The 17642-nt window shown below is 41.2% G+C and overlaps 1 protein-coding gene across 4 annotated transcripts in view; it reads left to right on the top strand.

Annotated features, from left to right (window-relative positions):
- Positions 1-17642, top strand: part of ATG2B (autophagy related 2B) — an 81488-nt gene that overhangs the window by 46651 nt on the left and 17195 nt on the right. For 2 of the 4 annotated variants that reach the window (XM_061395250.1, XM_061395253.1), the window contains 9 exons: positions 782-858; positions 1122-1292; positions 2027-2044; positions 3868-4009; positions 6242-6444; positions 7197-7423; positions 8256-8364; positions 9287-9481; positions 12596-12697. In XM_061395250.1, coding sequence (XP_061251234.1) covers positions 782-858; positions 1122-1292; positions 2027-2044; positions 3868-4009; positions 6242-6444; positions 7197-7423; positions 8256-8364; positions 9287-9481; positions 12596-12697 — 1244 coding nt within the window. The remainder of the gene's footprint in view (positions 1-781; positions 859-1121; positions 1293-2026; positions 2045-3867; positions 4010-6241; positions 6445-7196; positions 7424-8255; positions 8365-9286; positions 9482-12595; positions 12698-17642) is intronic. The other 2 variants (XM_061395252.1, XM_061395251.1) reach the window with 2 other exon arrangements.

The following is a 17642-nucleotide window of genomic DNA, read 5'->3' as shown; positions in this document are numbered from 1 at the left end:
TATTCAAAAGCAGAGACATTACTTTGCCAACAAAGGTCCGTCTAGTCAAGGCTATGGTTTTCCCAGTAGTCACGTATGGATGTGAAAGTTGGACTATAAAGAAAGCTGAGTACCGAAGAATTGATGCTTTTGAACTGTGGTGTTGGAGAAGACTCTTGAAAATCCCTTGGACTGCAAGGAGATCCAACCAGTCCATCCCAAAGGAAATCAGTCCTAAATGTTCATTGGAAGGACTGATGCTGAAGCTGAAACTCCCAATACTTTGGCCACCCCATGCGAAGAACTGACTAAATTGAAAAGACCCTGATGCTGGGAAAGATTGAAGGCGGGAGGAGAAGGGAATGACAGAGGATGAGATGGTTGGATGGCATCACCAACTCAACGGACATGAGTTTGAGTAAACTCCAAGAGTCGGTGATGGACAGGGAGGCCTGGCGTGCTGCAGTCCATGGGGTGGCAAAGAGTTGGACACGACTGAGTGACTGAATTGAACTGAAGGGTCTTATCAGTTTGAATATTGTAATACCAGTTTGTAATATCACTAACATTGATGAAATGTATCAAATTATATATACTTAATTAATATAAGGCAAATTTTGTTTCTAACTAAAAATAAAGAGAACTGTAGGATTTTTGTAGGTTGAAGCTGTATTTCCATTATAAGTATTTGCAGTACTGCCTGCCACAAATTTTAAAGAAATGCTAGTTTTATTAGATGTCTGTTGGATAAGCATTTTTTAAAAGTTATACTCAGATATTTTATTAATTAAAATTTGTTTAGATTATGTTCGTGTGATGGATATGGGACTTTTGGAATTAACCATAACTGCAGTAAAGTCTGATTCCGATGGAGAGCAAGTAAGTTATTAAAATAAATAGATATTTTTACTTGAGTATTTTTATTTTATAGAAGAGGCTAAAAACATACTGAACTTTTTTCTACTTGCCTAAATTTGGTCAGAAATAGATAAAATATTTTAAAATTAAGATTGAGTTATTATAAATGCATATTTCCTGTGGCAAAACAAATTATATTTTATTTAATGTAAACCTCTGCGAAAATGTTTCTTCTCTTGTTTTGGTAAACGTTCTTATCCTTTTTTTCCCTCTTTCCTGTCCAGACTGAACCGCACTTTGAATTGCACTGTTCGAGTGACGTCGTCCATGTTAGAACGTGCTCAGACTCTTGTGCTGCTCTAATGAATCTAATTCAATATATTGCAAGCTATGGGGACTTACATGCCACTAACAAGGCAGACGTGAAGCCAGGAGCTCCTCAAAGAAAGGTGAAGGTACAGCCACCAACCATATTCTTAAGAAATCACTAGCCCGGCCCGGTTCCATCCAGATGAGTGGCATGGGGCCATTAGCGAGGTCTTCTTGGCAGTTGTAGGGTAAAAAGGAAACTGAAAAATCATCTGTCTTTTCCTTAGTTTTAAGGCAGTGGGGCCTAGAAAGGTGATTCCACAGGCCTTTTGGGAAAACAGTTCTGCTGTTTGATGCTCTTGATTTTAGAACATTCATCTTCTCAACCAGCAAACGTTTTCCCAGACTTACGTTATTTTTGTATGTCCTCAGGGAAGAAAGAAAACATTTATCATCATGCGAGAGCCTGTTATATGCAAGTTGTATGTAAAAATGCTATGAGAAAGTAGATGGCAGGAATTAGTAGTATTACCAGAAGACTCATTTATGTGATATTCCCTTTCATGTTTGAAAGGACCCAATTTTGAGTATACTTTCTCAATGTGATTTCCTCTTACCCAGCACAGTCAACAGGTTAAAGGTTATTATCTCTATTTTGTAGATGAATAAGTCAAGACCCAGAGAATTTAGGGAATTTACCCTAATTAAGAGCAGATACAGCCACAATATGCCTATGTTTCAATTCCCAGTTCAGGGCTTTCCTGTGCCCCTAGCTGTCACTTCTTTGCCCTCTATGTCCAGATGGAACAGTGTCCGGTTTGTTTAGCGTTTTCTGTTTTTCAGTGTTTTCATTCTTCTTCGTGGCCTCTTCTGTGGACAGAATTCTCAGCCCCCTCAGGTCAGTAGTCTCACTAACGATCTGACAGGCCTCGTGTCACCTTTCCCTCAGGCTGATCTTACTCCTCATTTAGGTGACACTTCTGTTTTTGTTTCCTTGTTCCTGCTATTGTCTCGTTGATAATAAAGTGATTGATGACATACTCTCCCTACTGGTTCTTCTCTTTTTAAAAACAATTTCCAGTTTTTTTGTTGTTGTTTAGTTGCTCATTTATGTCCAACTCTTTGCAGCCTTATGGACTGCAGCACACCAGGCTTCCCTTCATTGTCTCCTGGAGTTTGGTCAAACTCATGTCCATTGAGTCAGTGATGCCATCCAACCATCTCGTCCTCTGTCGTTCCCTTTCTCGTCTCACCTTCGGTCTTTCCCAGCATCAGGGTCTTTCCCAATGAGTCAGTTCTTTGCTTCAGGTGGCCAGAGTATTAGAGCTTTAGCTCCAGCATCAGTCCTTCCAGTGAATATTCAGGGTTGGTCCCCTTGAGGATTGACTGGTTTGATATCTTTGCTGTCTAAGGGATTCAAGAGTTCTCCAGCCCCACAGTTCAAAAGCATCAGTTCTTTGATGCTCACCTTTCTTTATGGTTCAGCTCTCACCCCCACACATCACTACTAGAAAAACCACAGGTTTGACTCTACGGACTTTTGTTGGCAAAATTATGACTCTGCTTTTTAATGTGCTATCTACGTTTGGCATAGTTTTTCTTCCAAGGAGCAAGCATCTTTTAATTTCATGGCTGCAGTCATCATCTGCAGTGATTCTGGAACCCAAGAAAATACAGTCTGTCACTGTTTCCAGTGTTTCCCCATCTATTTGCCATGAAGTGATGGGACTGGATGCCCTGATCTTCATTTTGAATGTTGAGTTTTAAGCCAGCTTTTTCACTCTTCTCTTTCACCTTCATCAAGAGGGTTTTTAGTTCCTCTTGCTTTCTGCCGTAAGGGTGGTATCATCTGCGTTACTGAGGTTTTTCATATTTCTCCTTGTAATCTTGATTCCAGCTAGTGCTTCATCCAGCCCAGCATTTTGCATGATGTACACTGCATAGAAGTTAATCTACAGTTTATTAGAAATTATTTTAAATTATCCCTTCCAAATGGAGAAGGAAATGGCAACCCACTCCAGTACTCTTGCCTGGAAAATCCCATAGACGGAGGAGCCTGGTAGGCTATAGTCCATGGGGTTGCAGAGAGTCGAACACGACTGGGCAACTTCACTTTCACTTCCAAATGAAATCTTTCCATTTTAGAGTCATGCTGACATTTTAAATGCATGATTTGGATTTAATGAATCCATAGTTCGTTAACATAAATTGTTAAGCATTGGTGCTAGAATATAACCTCATGAACCACCATTTAGTAGATCTCCCCTCTCATATATTCCCCCTACTGTCTTTAGGTATATGTTTGTTCCAAGAAATGAGACTTGGCTCTGCAGTGGCTTTGCCTCCAAGGTGAAGGTCATGGCAGCAGTCAGATTTGAGCAGATCAGACTCTGCAGAGAGATCCCTTATCCCCCAGCGTCAGTGCAGCGTTTTTCACCTTTCTTCTCTTCTAATCTGTTACCTCTTCAAAATTCAGTTAAACTGTGCTGGCATTGAAATGATAACACACTTATTTCTATTTGCCAGCAGTCATTGGGGTGAAAACAATGATACTAAAGACTTAAAAATGTAACAGCTGTTGAGTAGAATATAGAAAAATGAACACGTTTCTGTTTCTGATGTTTGTATAAAATGTGGTCTATTTCCAGGACAAAATAACTTTCAAGTAGTGTGCTGTTTAGAGCATTTTCAATTGTTTCTAATTAGTGTTTTTGGCTGTAGGTAGATTCTGTTGGTCGGTCATCCTCACGCGGTCCAGTACTTCCTGAAGCAGATCAACAGATATTACGAGATTTGATGAGTGATGCTATGGAGGAGATTGACATGCAAGAAGCAGCTTCATCTGTAAAACCACAGTCTAATGGTGAGACAGACCCAGGACTTTTTCCCTGAGAGCTGCGATGTAGTTGAGGCTGACAGTGTTTGCATTCTTACAGATTGCTCAATAAGTAACTAAAAGACAAGTCTGAGTTTTGGTGGGTATTTATTAGTCAGTCAGTTTGTGTTTATTGAGTATCTAGTAAATAAATAAATAATACTGGCTAGAGGCTTCCCTTGGACAAGGAAATGGCAACGCACTCCAGTGTTCTTGCCTGGAGAATCCCAGGGACGGCGGAGCCTGGTAGGCTGCCGTCTATGGGGTCGCACAGAGTCGGACACGACTGACGTGACTTAGCAGAGGCTTCCCTGGTGGCTTAGCAGTAAGGAATCTGCCTGCCAATGCAGGAGATGTGGGTCTGCTGCCTGGGTGGGGAAGATGCCCTAGAGGAGGAAATGGCAACTCACGGCTAGTATTCTGGCCTGGGAAATCCCATGGACAGAGGAGCCTGGCGGGCTACAGTCCATGGGGTCACGAAGAGTCGGACGTGACTGAGCAACTGAACAACAACAACAACAGATTTTTATAGGAGACACAGATAAGTTGCAAGACAAAGCTTATGTTTTCTGGTAGCTTATAGTTTAGTAAAACAAACTGGCGCTAAACCAGACTGATGCTAGTATTTAGAATGATTGAGAAATGATCGAAGAAGACACTTCAAAAGGTAGTATATACTCTGTAATCAGTTTGGAAAAAATTTGGAATCCTCTCTTTAGACTCGTGAAAGCTGAGATGAGTTGGCTTTGAAAAAGTAGATAGGACTTAGGTGTGTAGAGTAAAAGAGAAGATAATTTTAGCAAGGTCATTAATGCCAAGAATCACAGATAGGCATGTGTGAGCCTTAATGATGTAGTAACTCAGGCTATTAATACTGTAGCAAAAGTTCCCTTCTTATTGAGAAGAATTAGCTAATAACATTAGATAATTGGGAGGTGCCAGACGGAGAATTCTGAAAGCCAAGTGAAGTGTCTAAATATTTTTGAAGTATTTATATAGAAAACATTTTTTTCTGTTTAGATGAGCATTCTAATTTCTACATGTTGTGAAATCTTAATTTTAAAAAATTGTTTCATAATGTGGTAAAAGTCTCACATTCAATGTTGCTTACATTCTAATTTAGAATAAATCAGAGCTAAGGAAGCAAATGGGAATTTTTAGCTCCCTATGTACTAGGCATTATTTGTAATAAATGTTTGCAACTAACCTACTTATACTGGAAAGAACATTTAATGAGTATTTATTGAGCAGCTTCATTACCCAAGATTCTGTACTGAGTGCTGGGCACTTACAAGTGTGAACGGGTTCAACATGCTGCCACAGAAGAATTTAAAGTCTAATTTGTGAGCCTTGTGAAGCTAAGATATCACCATATTCATCTTAGTGTCTTTAGTCCATATCACAGGATTTGGTTTGAATGAGTGAATGGGGAAAGAATTAATGTGTCTAATACGCGATATAAATGTGTAAAAATAAGTGTTCACATACAGATTTTTTTTTTTAATTTTATTTTTTGGGTGCACCTCTGCAGCATGCGGGATCCTAGTTCCCCAGCCTGTGCCCCCTGCAGTAGAAGCAAGTCTTAACCACTGGACCAGCAGGAAATTTCCTACATACAGATTTTTGCACACATGCAACTTTTTGTCTTTATATTGAGATAGCTGATCTGTGTCCTGTTTGTGTATCCAGCGCCCCAAGGAGTCTTTTTATTGCTCAGAATCATTGCCTGGCTGAAGACATGCTTGGGAACTGTTCCAATCCCCCCACCCCCGGACCCCAGGTAGAGATTTCCCGCAGTTGTAGGTGAGGCACCACTGGGTGCAGCGATTTCCCTTCCCCTTGCTATATCGTCCAAGGAGAGTTTGTTCCAGAACGCCACCTACAGGACGTAATTCAGTATGCAATTCTGGCCAAAGTAGAACTGCAATCAACACTCACTGCCTGCTGCCGAATTCCTGAACTTCTCTGACACTGAATAACTTTGAGGAGATGTCTGTAACTTTATGAGTTCATCGTTTGCTGTTTTCTTAGGAAACTTAAAACTTATTATTAGTCTTTTTATTAGAAGTCAGAAGATTATTGTAAGAAATAAATGAGATACTGTGGGTAAGAGCGCTAACATAATGCATAACTGACTCATGACTAAAGTGTTTAATAAATGTTGTTATTATTGATGTTCCGAAATGTGCCGAAATTGACTGTTGTAATCTTTTCCCCTAGGTGTTTCTGATGAAAAATCTCAAGTTCAGGAACCATGTTGTTCAGACCTCTTCCTGTTTCCTGATGAGAGTGGAAACGTGTCCCAGGAGCCTGGCCCCACTTACGCCTCATTCACCCACCACTTGATTAGTGATGCAGTGACAGGCGTGCCCACGGAAAATGACGACTTTTGCATTCTTTTTGCACCAAGAGCAACTGTTCAGGTAGTAAATTGATAACAAAATTAAAGTCTTGAAATAATGTTACAAATAGAAGTGACCAAAGGTCATCTGAAAAAGATTCTTTAGATTTTGTTAACTCTTCACAATTCAGAATTACTTGCTTTTGTAATTTACTGTTGATGCTTTGTAAATGTTTGTTATACTTTACCCTTTTTATGACACGTCTGTGAGGGACTCGGAAGAATGCTATTTTTAAAATCTCCTGCATGGTTTATTGAACTACAAAGGAAGTGTGTAGTTTGTACCCTAAAGTACCTCTTCAGGGTAATGAAATTAAATGGCAGAAGAGTTCTATACAGAGGTGTTAACACAAGAATTGGGAAAGATAAGATGTGGTTTGTGTGAAGGCTGATGGTTGACTAATAGATGTAATTTCCACTTTATTGTCATGCTTACATTTAAAAAGCATAGTCTGGATTTAATGAATCCACAGTTCACTAAACAAAATGGTTAAGCACTGACTCTATGCCTTTTTATTATCAAACAAGTAGTAAAAGCCAAATTGTAGACTATAAAAAATTCTTAGGAATGATTCACATAGAAGAGCAAATTCATTTTGTAGTGAAGGAAGCAAAGTGTATTATGTGACAATTATTGTCAGTATTTAGTGTCCACTTTATATAAGGAAATTATTCAAAAGAATGCAGAGTCAAGAATTTCCCTTGAGAAGGGAATGGTACTCAATGGTTTCTACTTAGATAATAGAGTATGTATTAACTGTTCCTTTGTCTTAGGAGAAGGAAGAAGAACCAGTTGTAAAAATAATGGTTGATGATCCAATTGTGATAAAAGAGAATTATTTTAGTCTGCCTGTTAAGAAGACAGATACGAGCAAAGCCCCGTTACACTTTCCCATTCCTGTCGTTCGGTACCTGGTTAAAGAAGTCTCTCTTGTTTGGCATCTTTATGGAGGAAAAGATTTTGGAACAGCCCCTCCTACTTCTCCAGCTAAAAGTTACATGTAAGTAAATTTCTACATACGTCTATTTGGCAGGCCAATATATTCTTTTCATTAAAAATACATAGGATTTACTCTTTCAAGAATTATTAATAAGTATGACCCAGAGCCTGTCTGTGTTCAAAAGGGAGAAACAGTTACATGAGCAAATGAGGGCAGTGAAGTGAAGGGTCTGTCAGGAGTTAGGGACCTCACGTGCCCCTGGTTCTCTAGCATCCAGCACCCGGCAGGGTACCAAGCACAGAGTTGATGCCTCTGAAGTACCTATTAAAAGTGAGTGCGTTATCCTTTAGTTCTGAAAGAAAACTAGACAGAGAGACTAGGTGGAGACTGGGGGCAAGCGTTCTCTTGGGGTGGGAGGGTCAGAAAAGGCTTCATGTAGCAGGAACCTCGGACACGACATTGTGAGGACTTTTTCTATTTAAAAGTGCTTTTTAAAAAACTTGACACTTTCCTGTAATTCTTTTATGTATTAATTGGAATTTCTCGGACTTGTCTTCTGATTCTCGGGTTTCTGAAGTAGTAGGAACTTACAAGGAGGTCTCATTTCTAAGTCTGTCTGTGATACGCACACCAACATCATAGTTAGATTCTTCTGTACTTTTAAATACTTAGCAAGTAGATGATTGCTGTGATGACAGTAATAAAATGTATGCTCTCAGTGCCTCCAAGGTATAAAAGGTGTACTTTAAATGTATAACAATACAGTTTTTGGCAATGTTTTGATAGGTCTGTAATCTTGTTTTCTCTTTTCATCTTGTTATTTTTCCTGATGTCATTCGTTGCCTTCCTTTGACTATTCCTTTAATAAAAGGTTTTATTTTTTCATTTATAGTAGTCCCCATAGCTCACCTTCTCACACACCTACAAGACATGGACATAATATGGTTTGTGGGGGAAAAGGAAGAAACCATGACTTTTTAATGGAAATACAGTTAAGCAAGGTAAGATGGCATTTTAAAAGGAAAAATCCACTGAAGTAAGAGCATTAGTGACGGTTCTTTGGTTCTATCCTGCCCGCTGCCCTGTGTGATCTTGGAGCCTAAGTGGAAAAGTGCAGCGGACTTGTATAAATCTTACCTCTTACTCTTTTTCAGATATTCTGAAAAGATTTAGTTTTTGTTTTTCCAGGCTACCCTCCAGAACAATGTCTCAAAGTTGAACAAGCACCAGAATCCCCCTGAGGACTTAGTAAAACACAGGTTGCTGGGTCCAGAGTTTCTAGTTCAGTAGGGCTGCAGAAGGGCCCATGAATTTGCATTTTTAATAAGTTCCCAGGTGATTCTGATACTACTTTACCCAGGACCACACTTGGGGAACCACCGCCCTGGAGTGTCTCTGGGGAGGCCTGCCATGGAATAAGCACACAGGTCAGGTCCGGTGTGAACATCTAGAGACCAGGAGGGCCAGGCTGCCAGGGACACTGATGCATTTAATTCTGTCAGCTTGTCTGGGGTTCTGATAGGTGTCATATGTTAGGGTGCTTAATATGGCAATGGTGACAGCTCCATATACTTAACTGTATCCTTGCCCCTTTTTGGAACTTGAACCTTGCCTCCAAGCAGTTTCATTTGGGGAACAAGATGATAATTTTATGAGTTAATCCTATTGAAGGTTTTGCTTGAAGAGGATGGGGATTTTACCAAGGTCAGATAGGAAATGTCAGTCAGGCTTATCCTTGTATGATCCAATACACGTGGATTAATAAGTAAATATGTGAACAAATGGAGGATTGTTACACTGTTCTCTGAAAGCGGAATCAGAAGCTGAGAATTTAATGAAAATGTGTGGTATTTTACATTTTAAAGAGAAAATCTGTTTTAAATAGAGTGTCGAGGTGGTTCTGTATTCTTTCCGTCTGTGAAGGTGAAGTTTCAGCACGAGGTGTACCCGCCCTGCAAACCAGAATGCGAGTCGAGCCTTGTGGAGCACCCGGTGTCCCGGCAGGTGTTCATCGTGCAGGATCTTGAAATTCGAGATCGTCTGGCAACGTCACAAATGAATAAATTTTTGTACCTGTATTGCAGTAAAGAAATGCCTCGGAAAGCTCATTCCAACATGGTAAAATTTAAAACTTCATATATTTTGTTGCTATATTTGTTTAGGAAAAGTATTTCTATTATATCTAAAATATATATAAATTATACCTATTATAACTGCAGAAGATTTGGGGAAAATTATGAGATTTTCGTTTTACTATTAAAATCCCTTTTAAATATGCTGCTTAAAGTTTTATTTTTAAAAAATTATTTTGTGACTTCCCTGGTGGCCCAGTGGTTAAGACTTTGCCTTCCAACACAGGGTGTGTGTGTGTGATCCCTGGTCATAGAGCCAAGATCCCACATGCCTCACAGCCAGAAGACCAAAACATGAAACAGAAACTCTGTTATAACAGATTACCTGAGGAAAACCAGAAGTCCGTTGTGATCTACACGAAACACGTGCGCAAGGACCTCCCTTGTGGTCCAATAGTTTGGACTCTGAACTTTCGTTGCCAAGGGCCCAGGTTTGATACCCTGGTTAGGGAAATAAGACCCCACAAGCCACACAGTGTGGTCAAGCACGTGACACACACACACACACACACACACACGATATTGACGCAGAGGGAAATAAGACCCCACAAGCCACACAATGTGGTCAAGCGCGCGACACACACACACACACACGATATTGACACAGAGGGAAATAAGACCCCACAAGCCACACAATGTGGTCAAGTGCGCAACACACACACACACACACACACGATATTGACACAGAGGGAAATAAGACCCCACAAGCCACACAATGTGGTCAAGTGCGCGACACACACACACACACACACACACACACACGATATTGACACAGAGGGAAATAAGACCCCACAAGCCACACAATGTGGTCAAGTGCGTGACACACACACACATACACACACACACACACACGATATTGACACAGAGGGAAATAAGACCCCACAAGCCACACAATGTGGTCAAGTGCGCGACACACACACACACACACACACACACAATATTGACACAGAGGGAAATAAGACCCCACAAGCCACACAGTGTGGTCAAGTGCGCGACACACACACACACACACACACGATATTGACACAGAGGGAAATAAGACCCCACAAGCCACACAAGTGCGCGACACACACACACACACACACACACACACACACACGATATTGACACAGAGGGAAATAAGACCCCACAAGCCACACAATGTGGTCAAGTGCGCAACACACACACACACACACACACACACACACGATATTGACACAGAGGAAATAAGACCCCACAAGCCACACAATGTGGTCAAGTGCGCGACACACACACACACACACACACACGATATTGACACAGAGGGAAATAAGACCCACAAGCCACACAATGTGGTCAAGTGCGCGACACACACACACACACACACACACAATATTGACACAGAGGAAATAAGACCCCACAAGCCACAGTGTGGTCAAGTGCGCGACACACACACACACACACACACACACAGACACAGAGGGAAATAAGACCCCACAAGCACACATTGTGGTCAAGTGCACACACACACACACACACACACACACAATATTGACACAGAGGGAAATAGACCCAAGCCACACAGTGTGGTCAAGTGCGCGACACACACACACACACACACGATATTGACACAGAGGAAATAAGACCTACAAGCCACACAGTGTGGTCAAGTGCGCCACACACACACACACACACACACACACACACAATATTGACACAGAGGAAATAAGACCCACAAGCCACAGTGTGGTCAAGTGCGCGACACACACACACACACACACACGATATTGACACAGAGGAAATAAGACCCCACAAGCCACACAGTGTGGTCAAGTGCGCGACACACACACACACACACACACACACACAATATTGACACAGAGGAAATAAGACACAACCACACAGTGTGGTCAAGTGCGCGACACACACACACACACACACACGATATTGACACAGAGGGAAATAAGACCCTACAAGCCACACAGTGTGGTCAAGTGCGCCACACACACACACACACACACACACATGATATTGACACAGAGGGAAATAAGACCCCACAAGCCACACAGTGTGGTCAAGTGCGCGACACACACACACACACACACACACACACGATATTGACACAGAGGGAAATAAGACCCCACAAGCCACACAGTGTGGTCAAGTGCGCGACACACACACACACACACACACACACACATGATATTGACACAGAGGGAAATAAGACCCCACAAGCCACACAGTGTGGTCAAGTGCACCACACACACACACACACACACACGATATTGACACAGAGGGAAATAAGACCCCACAAGCCACACAGTGTGGTCAAGTGCGCGACACACACACACACACACACACACACACACACACGATATTGACACAGAGGGAAATAAGACCCCACAAGCCACACAATGTGGTCAAGCGCGCGACACACACACACACACACACACACACACACGATATTGACACAGAGGGAAATAAGACCCCACAAGCCACACAGTGTGGTCAAGTGCGCAACACACACACACACACACACACACACACACACGATATTGACACAGAGGGAAATAAGACCCCACAAGCCACACAGTGTGGTCAAGTGCGCGACACACACACACACACACACACACACACAATATTGACACAGAGGGAAATAAGACCCCACAAGCCACACAGTGTGGTCAAGTGCGCCACACACACACACACACACACATGATATTGACACAGAATTGTTAGCAGTGTTCCAGATTTCTAACTTTTTCAATTTTAGTAGCATAGAAATTCTCAGCTGACGGCTTTCAGAAGAAAACATTATAGAGGTTACCTTTGGAGTATGGATCTATGGATTTAGATTCAGGGGCATAGCAGACTCCTCTGAGACTGCAAGTACAACATTATCATTTGCTTTTTTTCCCCGCTAAAGAGAATCCGTATCTTTCATCAGATTCTTAAAAGAGTATCTGACCAAAAAAAGTTAGATTCCGGATTCTAAGGAAAGAGGGTAAACTGACTTTCTGTCTAATATAGGGACTAGATATAGCATGGTTTTCTTCTCTCTCTCTCTCTTTTTTTTTTTTTTAATGAAAACAAGGTCATAATGTCATTGGAGAAAAACGTGTTTCTCTTTCTCGCCTTGCAGTTGACAATTAAAGCACTACACGTGCGTCCAGAGTCTGGCAGGTCCCCACAGGAGTGCTGCCTCAGAGTATCACTAATGCCACTTCGCCTCAATATTGACCAGGTTTGTATTGCAAGCAGAATTGCATGGAGGTATGATTAAATAGATATCCTGTGTTCAGAGTGAGAAATTTAATTTATTAGAATTATAATGTTGTTTATTATTTAAAGTTTATGGAGTTTGCATAATTAAAACAGACTTCTGCTGGTAAAGGACAGGACAGATTCATTCGGTGTTTGAAATCTGAACTGTGAGTAAACATTAGATGTTATCCTTCTGTCTCCTACTTGCTGTCTACGTGACAGAGCACTTAATACCTGCCTCTTACATTCTCTGATCTTTACACACATACTCCTGATGCAGATACACAGGTGTTTTCAGGAGATGGAAGGACTCCTTGATATATATTATTGAAAGGTATAGGGGGCTATAATCACAGCACCTGTAAAGGAATTCCTGGGCAAAATGACAAATTAGTAGATTGGCACTTAAACAGGTCACAAACGAAACAAATTTATGGAAATAAAGAAATTCATTTTCCTATATTCTAGCAAGCACCCCATCAAACAGTTCTGGGTTTTGCATTCACCCAGAGAGGAGTCTAAGGCATAGTTGGTGCCTCCTCTACAAGCTCTGTTCAAGGCGTCTGAAGACCGGATGCTTTGCAGTGTAGTGGTGAAAGCATGGGTTTGCGGTCAGACCTGGGCTCACATTTCAGTTCTCTTTTACTAATTGTGTGGCTTTGGGTAAGTAACTAACTCTCTAAGCCTCAATTTCTTCGCTGATAAAATGGAAAACATAGTACATTTAGCATCATTTTTTAAAACATGAGGATCGGAGAAGGAAATGGCAACCCACTCCAGTGTTCTTGCCTGGAGAATCCTAGGGACAGGGGAGCCTGGTGGGCTACCGTCTGTGGGGTCGCACAGAGTCAGACATGACTGAAGCAACTTAGCAGCAGCAGCAGCAGCGTCTGTAAACGGAGAAGGCAATGGCACCCCACTCCAGTACTCTTGCCTGGAAAATCCTATGGACGGAGGAGCCTGGTGGGCTGCAGTCCATGGGGTCGCGAAGAGTTGGACATTGCTGAGTGACTTCACTTTCACGCATTGGAGAAGGAAATGGCAACCCACTCCAGTATTCTTGCCTGGAGGATCCCAGGGACGGCGAAGCCTGGTGGGCTGCCGTCTATGGGGTGGCACACAGTTGGACACGACTTAAGCGACTTAGCAGCAGCAGCGTCTATAAAACACTTACCTTGGTGCCTGACACACAGTGTTAAAGATCACAAGTGTTACCTGTTACCGTCATTAACTGAAGCATATAACAACTGTATAAAATAAATGGAGTTTTTATAATGATCTGCTTTTGAAATAACAAAGCCTTCCTGTTGTATCGTATATATTGGTGTGAGCTCAGGTTTGGAAGCAGCGTATATGTTGGGTAATATTATTTGCTCAATAATATTGATTAATGCTGATTCACTATTTAAATAAGTAGCAGATATATCAGGAATAATCTTAAATGATGTTTATATTGTAAACAAACTATAGGCCTAGCTCAGAGAAAATGTATTGTGAAGCACAGACGTGTAGCACAACTTTACATTACTATGTGTAGCTTCTGAGCTGGGTCAGACTTGCCAGTGTGTACTTAGATTTATGTTTTCTCATTATGGTAACAATCTTTTGAAATCTGTATTTTAATTTAATTTATCCATATTGGCCTAGTAGGAATATGATGCAGTATTTATGGGAAATTTAGTCGGAAAAATCACCAGTGTGAGCAAGAATTTGAACAAGTTTTATCTTTATGGCATGACTTTACCAGACTTAGTAAGCCCAATTTTCTCTAATAAGCCTTTTCTTTAATATTGAATGTTAATATCTTCTGTAGAACTATTAAACAGTATGATTTTAAAATGGAGAAATATTAATCTTAGAAAAAAAAAATCAGGGAAACAAATGTTACGACTAAACTGAGGAGGAATGGGAAATCATTTCCCAAGATGTGAAACCTATGGAAACAAAGCCATGCTACAAATGTATGACTTAGTGAGGAATATTACAATACAAAAGAGTCCTTTCTTCTAAGACTGACATACTATGCCAAGCAGTCATTTGAATAGCAAGCCAAATTTGTATTTTTCTTTTAAAAACAAATCAGTTGATGATGATAATGTTTTGAGTAATATGTTTTTTACCAAGCATATCTCTGACTTTATCTTAACTGGATCAGAGCAACATGTTGTTTGCTCATGTTTTTAAAAAGCTGCATTGCTGTTGACATTTGGTGCAGTTGATTCCACAGCTCAGGGTACCTGTAGGACAGGCAGGACACTGGGGTCACTAAGATGGAGTGACTTCCACGTGGGGAGGTGAGGAGATGATGGAGGTTGTGTAAGTAGGATGCTGGAGATTCAAAATCTGAAGGGGCCAGATTTCCTGACTTTCTTAGTCTGGTGATCATTTTAGTATTGAACTGCCTGTAAATCTGTGTAGGGAAGACATCAGTTCAGTTCAGTTGCTCAGTCATGTCCAACTCTTTGTGACACCATGGACTGTAGCATGCCAGGCTTCCCTGTCCATCATCAACTCCCGGAGCTTGATCAAACTCATGTTCATTGAGTTGGTGATGCCATCCAACCATCTCATCCTCTGTCGTCCCCTTCTCCTGCCCTCAATCTTTCTGAGCATCAAGATCTTTTCCAGTGAGTCATATTAATTCCAAATCATTTGCTGAGTAACTGTCCCAGGTCTGAACTAGGATGCTGGGAATACATAGATGAAGAAACATCCCTTCCTCAGAGATCTCTATGTAATAGAGAGAGTGCCAAAAAAACAGAGGACTTTAACACCCTGTGATGAAGTAGGCATAAAGATAAGTCCCATTGAAAGAGGACTTTTAGCCTGGGCTGGGAGTTTGGAAGATAAGGGGTGATCAGGAAAGGCTTTCTGGAGGTAACACTCAAGCTGGTCCTAAGGAATGTACAACTGTGAATATTTGTAAAGGCATTGACGGCCTAATGCAGGTTATGAGATGAGACGTGAGGCCGTTGGGTAGGACAGGTGCCCAGTGGAGGTCGGAAATGGTGAGCATGTAGCAGCACCAGTTTGCATGTTTGTGACTTTTTTCAGCATCACCTGAGTATGACATTGAAAGTAATTCTTTTAAACCTTAAGTCGTATCTCACTGATAGTAGCCTTTATCATAGGACCTTAAAGCTAGAAATAACTGTTTTATAGTTCAAGTTTAGTATAAATAAACCATACTTTTTAAAATTAAAAAAAATGATTGTACTGAGGTATAATTTATATATAATAATAGGCAGAGATTTTTAGGTATACAGTTTGAGTTTGACAGATATATACTCTTGAGTAACTACCGCACCAGTTGAGATATAGAACAATTTTTTTACTCTGCAAAATTCGCTTGTGTCCCTTTGTGGTCAGTCCACCATCCCAAAGCAACCGCTGATCTCATTTCATCACTGTAGAGCAGCTTTTTTTGTTCTACAGCCTATAAATGGAATTGTATCTGGCTTCCTGTTCTCAACATTATGCCCGGGAGATTTTTCTGTGTTGTAGCATGTATCAGCAGTCCATTCATTTTTACTCCTGAGCAGTGTTTCATTGTATGGGTACAACACTTGTTTATTCATTTACTTACTAATTCACAGTGGATTGTTTCCTTGTTTTTGGCTCTTAATGGATAAAGCTGTTATGAAATTTGAAGTCTTTTAATGGCCATATTTTTCAGTTTTCTTGGGTAATGATAAACAGGATGTCTAGGTCATAGGGTGAATGTGTGTTTACGATCATAAGAAGCTGCCAAATAGTTTTCCACAGTGGTTGTACCATTGCAGGTTCTTGGCAGTAAGAGATGAGAGCAACAGCTGCTTCATGCTCTGACCAAACCTGGTGTTGTCTTTTTAATTTTGGCTCTCTTATTTGGTGTTCATTGCCATTTTAATTTGGATTTCCCCGATGACTGAAGAACTGTACAAAAAAGATCTTCATGACCCAGATAATCATGATGGTGTGATCACTGACCTAGAGCCAGACATCCTGGAATGTGAAGTCAAGTGGGCCTTAGAAAGTATCACTAGGAACAAAGCTAGTGGAGGTGGTAGAATTCCAGTTGAGCTATTCCAAATCCTGAAAGATGATGCTGTGAAAGTGCTGCACTCAATATGCCAGCAAATTTGGAAAACTCAGCAGTGGCCACAGGACTGGAAAAGGTCAGTTTTCATTCCAATCCCAAAGAAAGGCAATGCCAAAGAATGCTCAAACTACTGCACAATTGCACTCATCTCACACGCTAGTGGCAGTGGCACCCCACTCCAGTACTCGTGCCTGGAAAATCCCATGGACGGAGGAGCCTGGTAGGCTGCAGTCCATGGGGTCGCTAAGAGTCGGACACCACTGAGCGACTTCACTTTCACTTTTCACTTTCATGCATTGGAGAAGGAAATGGCAACCCACTCCAGTGTTCTTGCCTGGAGAATCCCAGGGACGGGAGAGCTTGGTGGGCTGCCATCTATGGGGTCGCTCAGAGTCAGACATGACTGAAGCGACTTAGCACTTAGCACACGCTAGTAAAGTAATGCTTAAAATTCTCCAAGCCAGGCTTCAGCAATATGTGAACCGTGAACTTCCTAATGTTCAAGCTGGTTTTAGAAAAGGCAGAGGAACCAGAGATCAAATTGCCAACATCTGCTGGATCATGGAAAAAGCAAGAGAGTTCCAGAAAAACATCTATTTCTGCTTTGTTGGCTATGCCAAAGCCTTTGACTGTGTGGATCACAATAGACTGTGGAAAATTCTTCAAGAGATGGGAATACCAGACCACCTGACCTGCCTCTTGAGAATATATGCAGGTCAGGAAGCAACAGTTAGAACTGGACATGGAACAACAGACTGGTTCCAAATAGGAAAAGGAGTATGTCAAGGCTGTATATTGTCAGCCTGCTTATTTAACTTCTATGCAGAGTACATCATGAGAAACG

The sequence above is a fragment of the Bos javanicus genome, chromosome 21 (genome assembly GCF_032452875.1).
Source record: "Bos javanicus breed banteng chromosome 21, ARS-OSU_banteng_1.0, whole genome shotgun sequence".
NCBI lineage: Eukaryota > Metazoa > Chordata > Mammalia > Artiodactyla > Bovidae > Bos > Bos javanicus.
The sequence above is the reverse complement of the archived record's forward strand: the minus strand, read 5'-3'. Positions and strand labels throughout refer to the sequence as shown.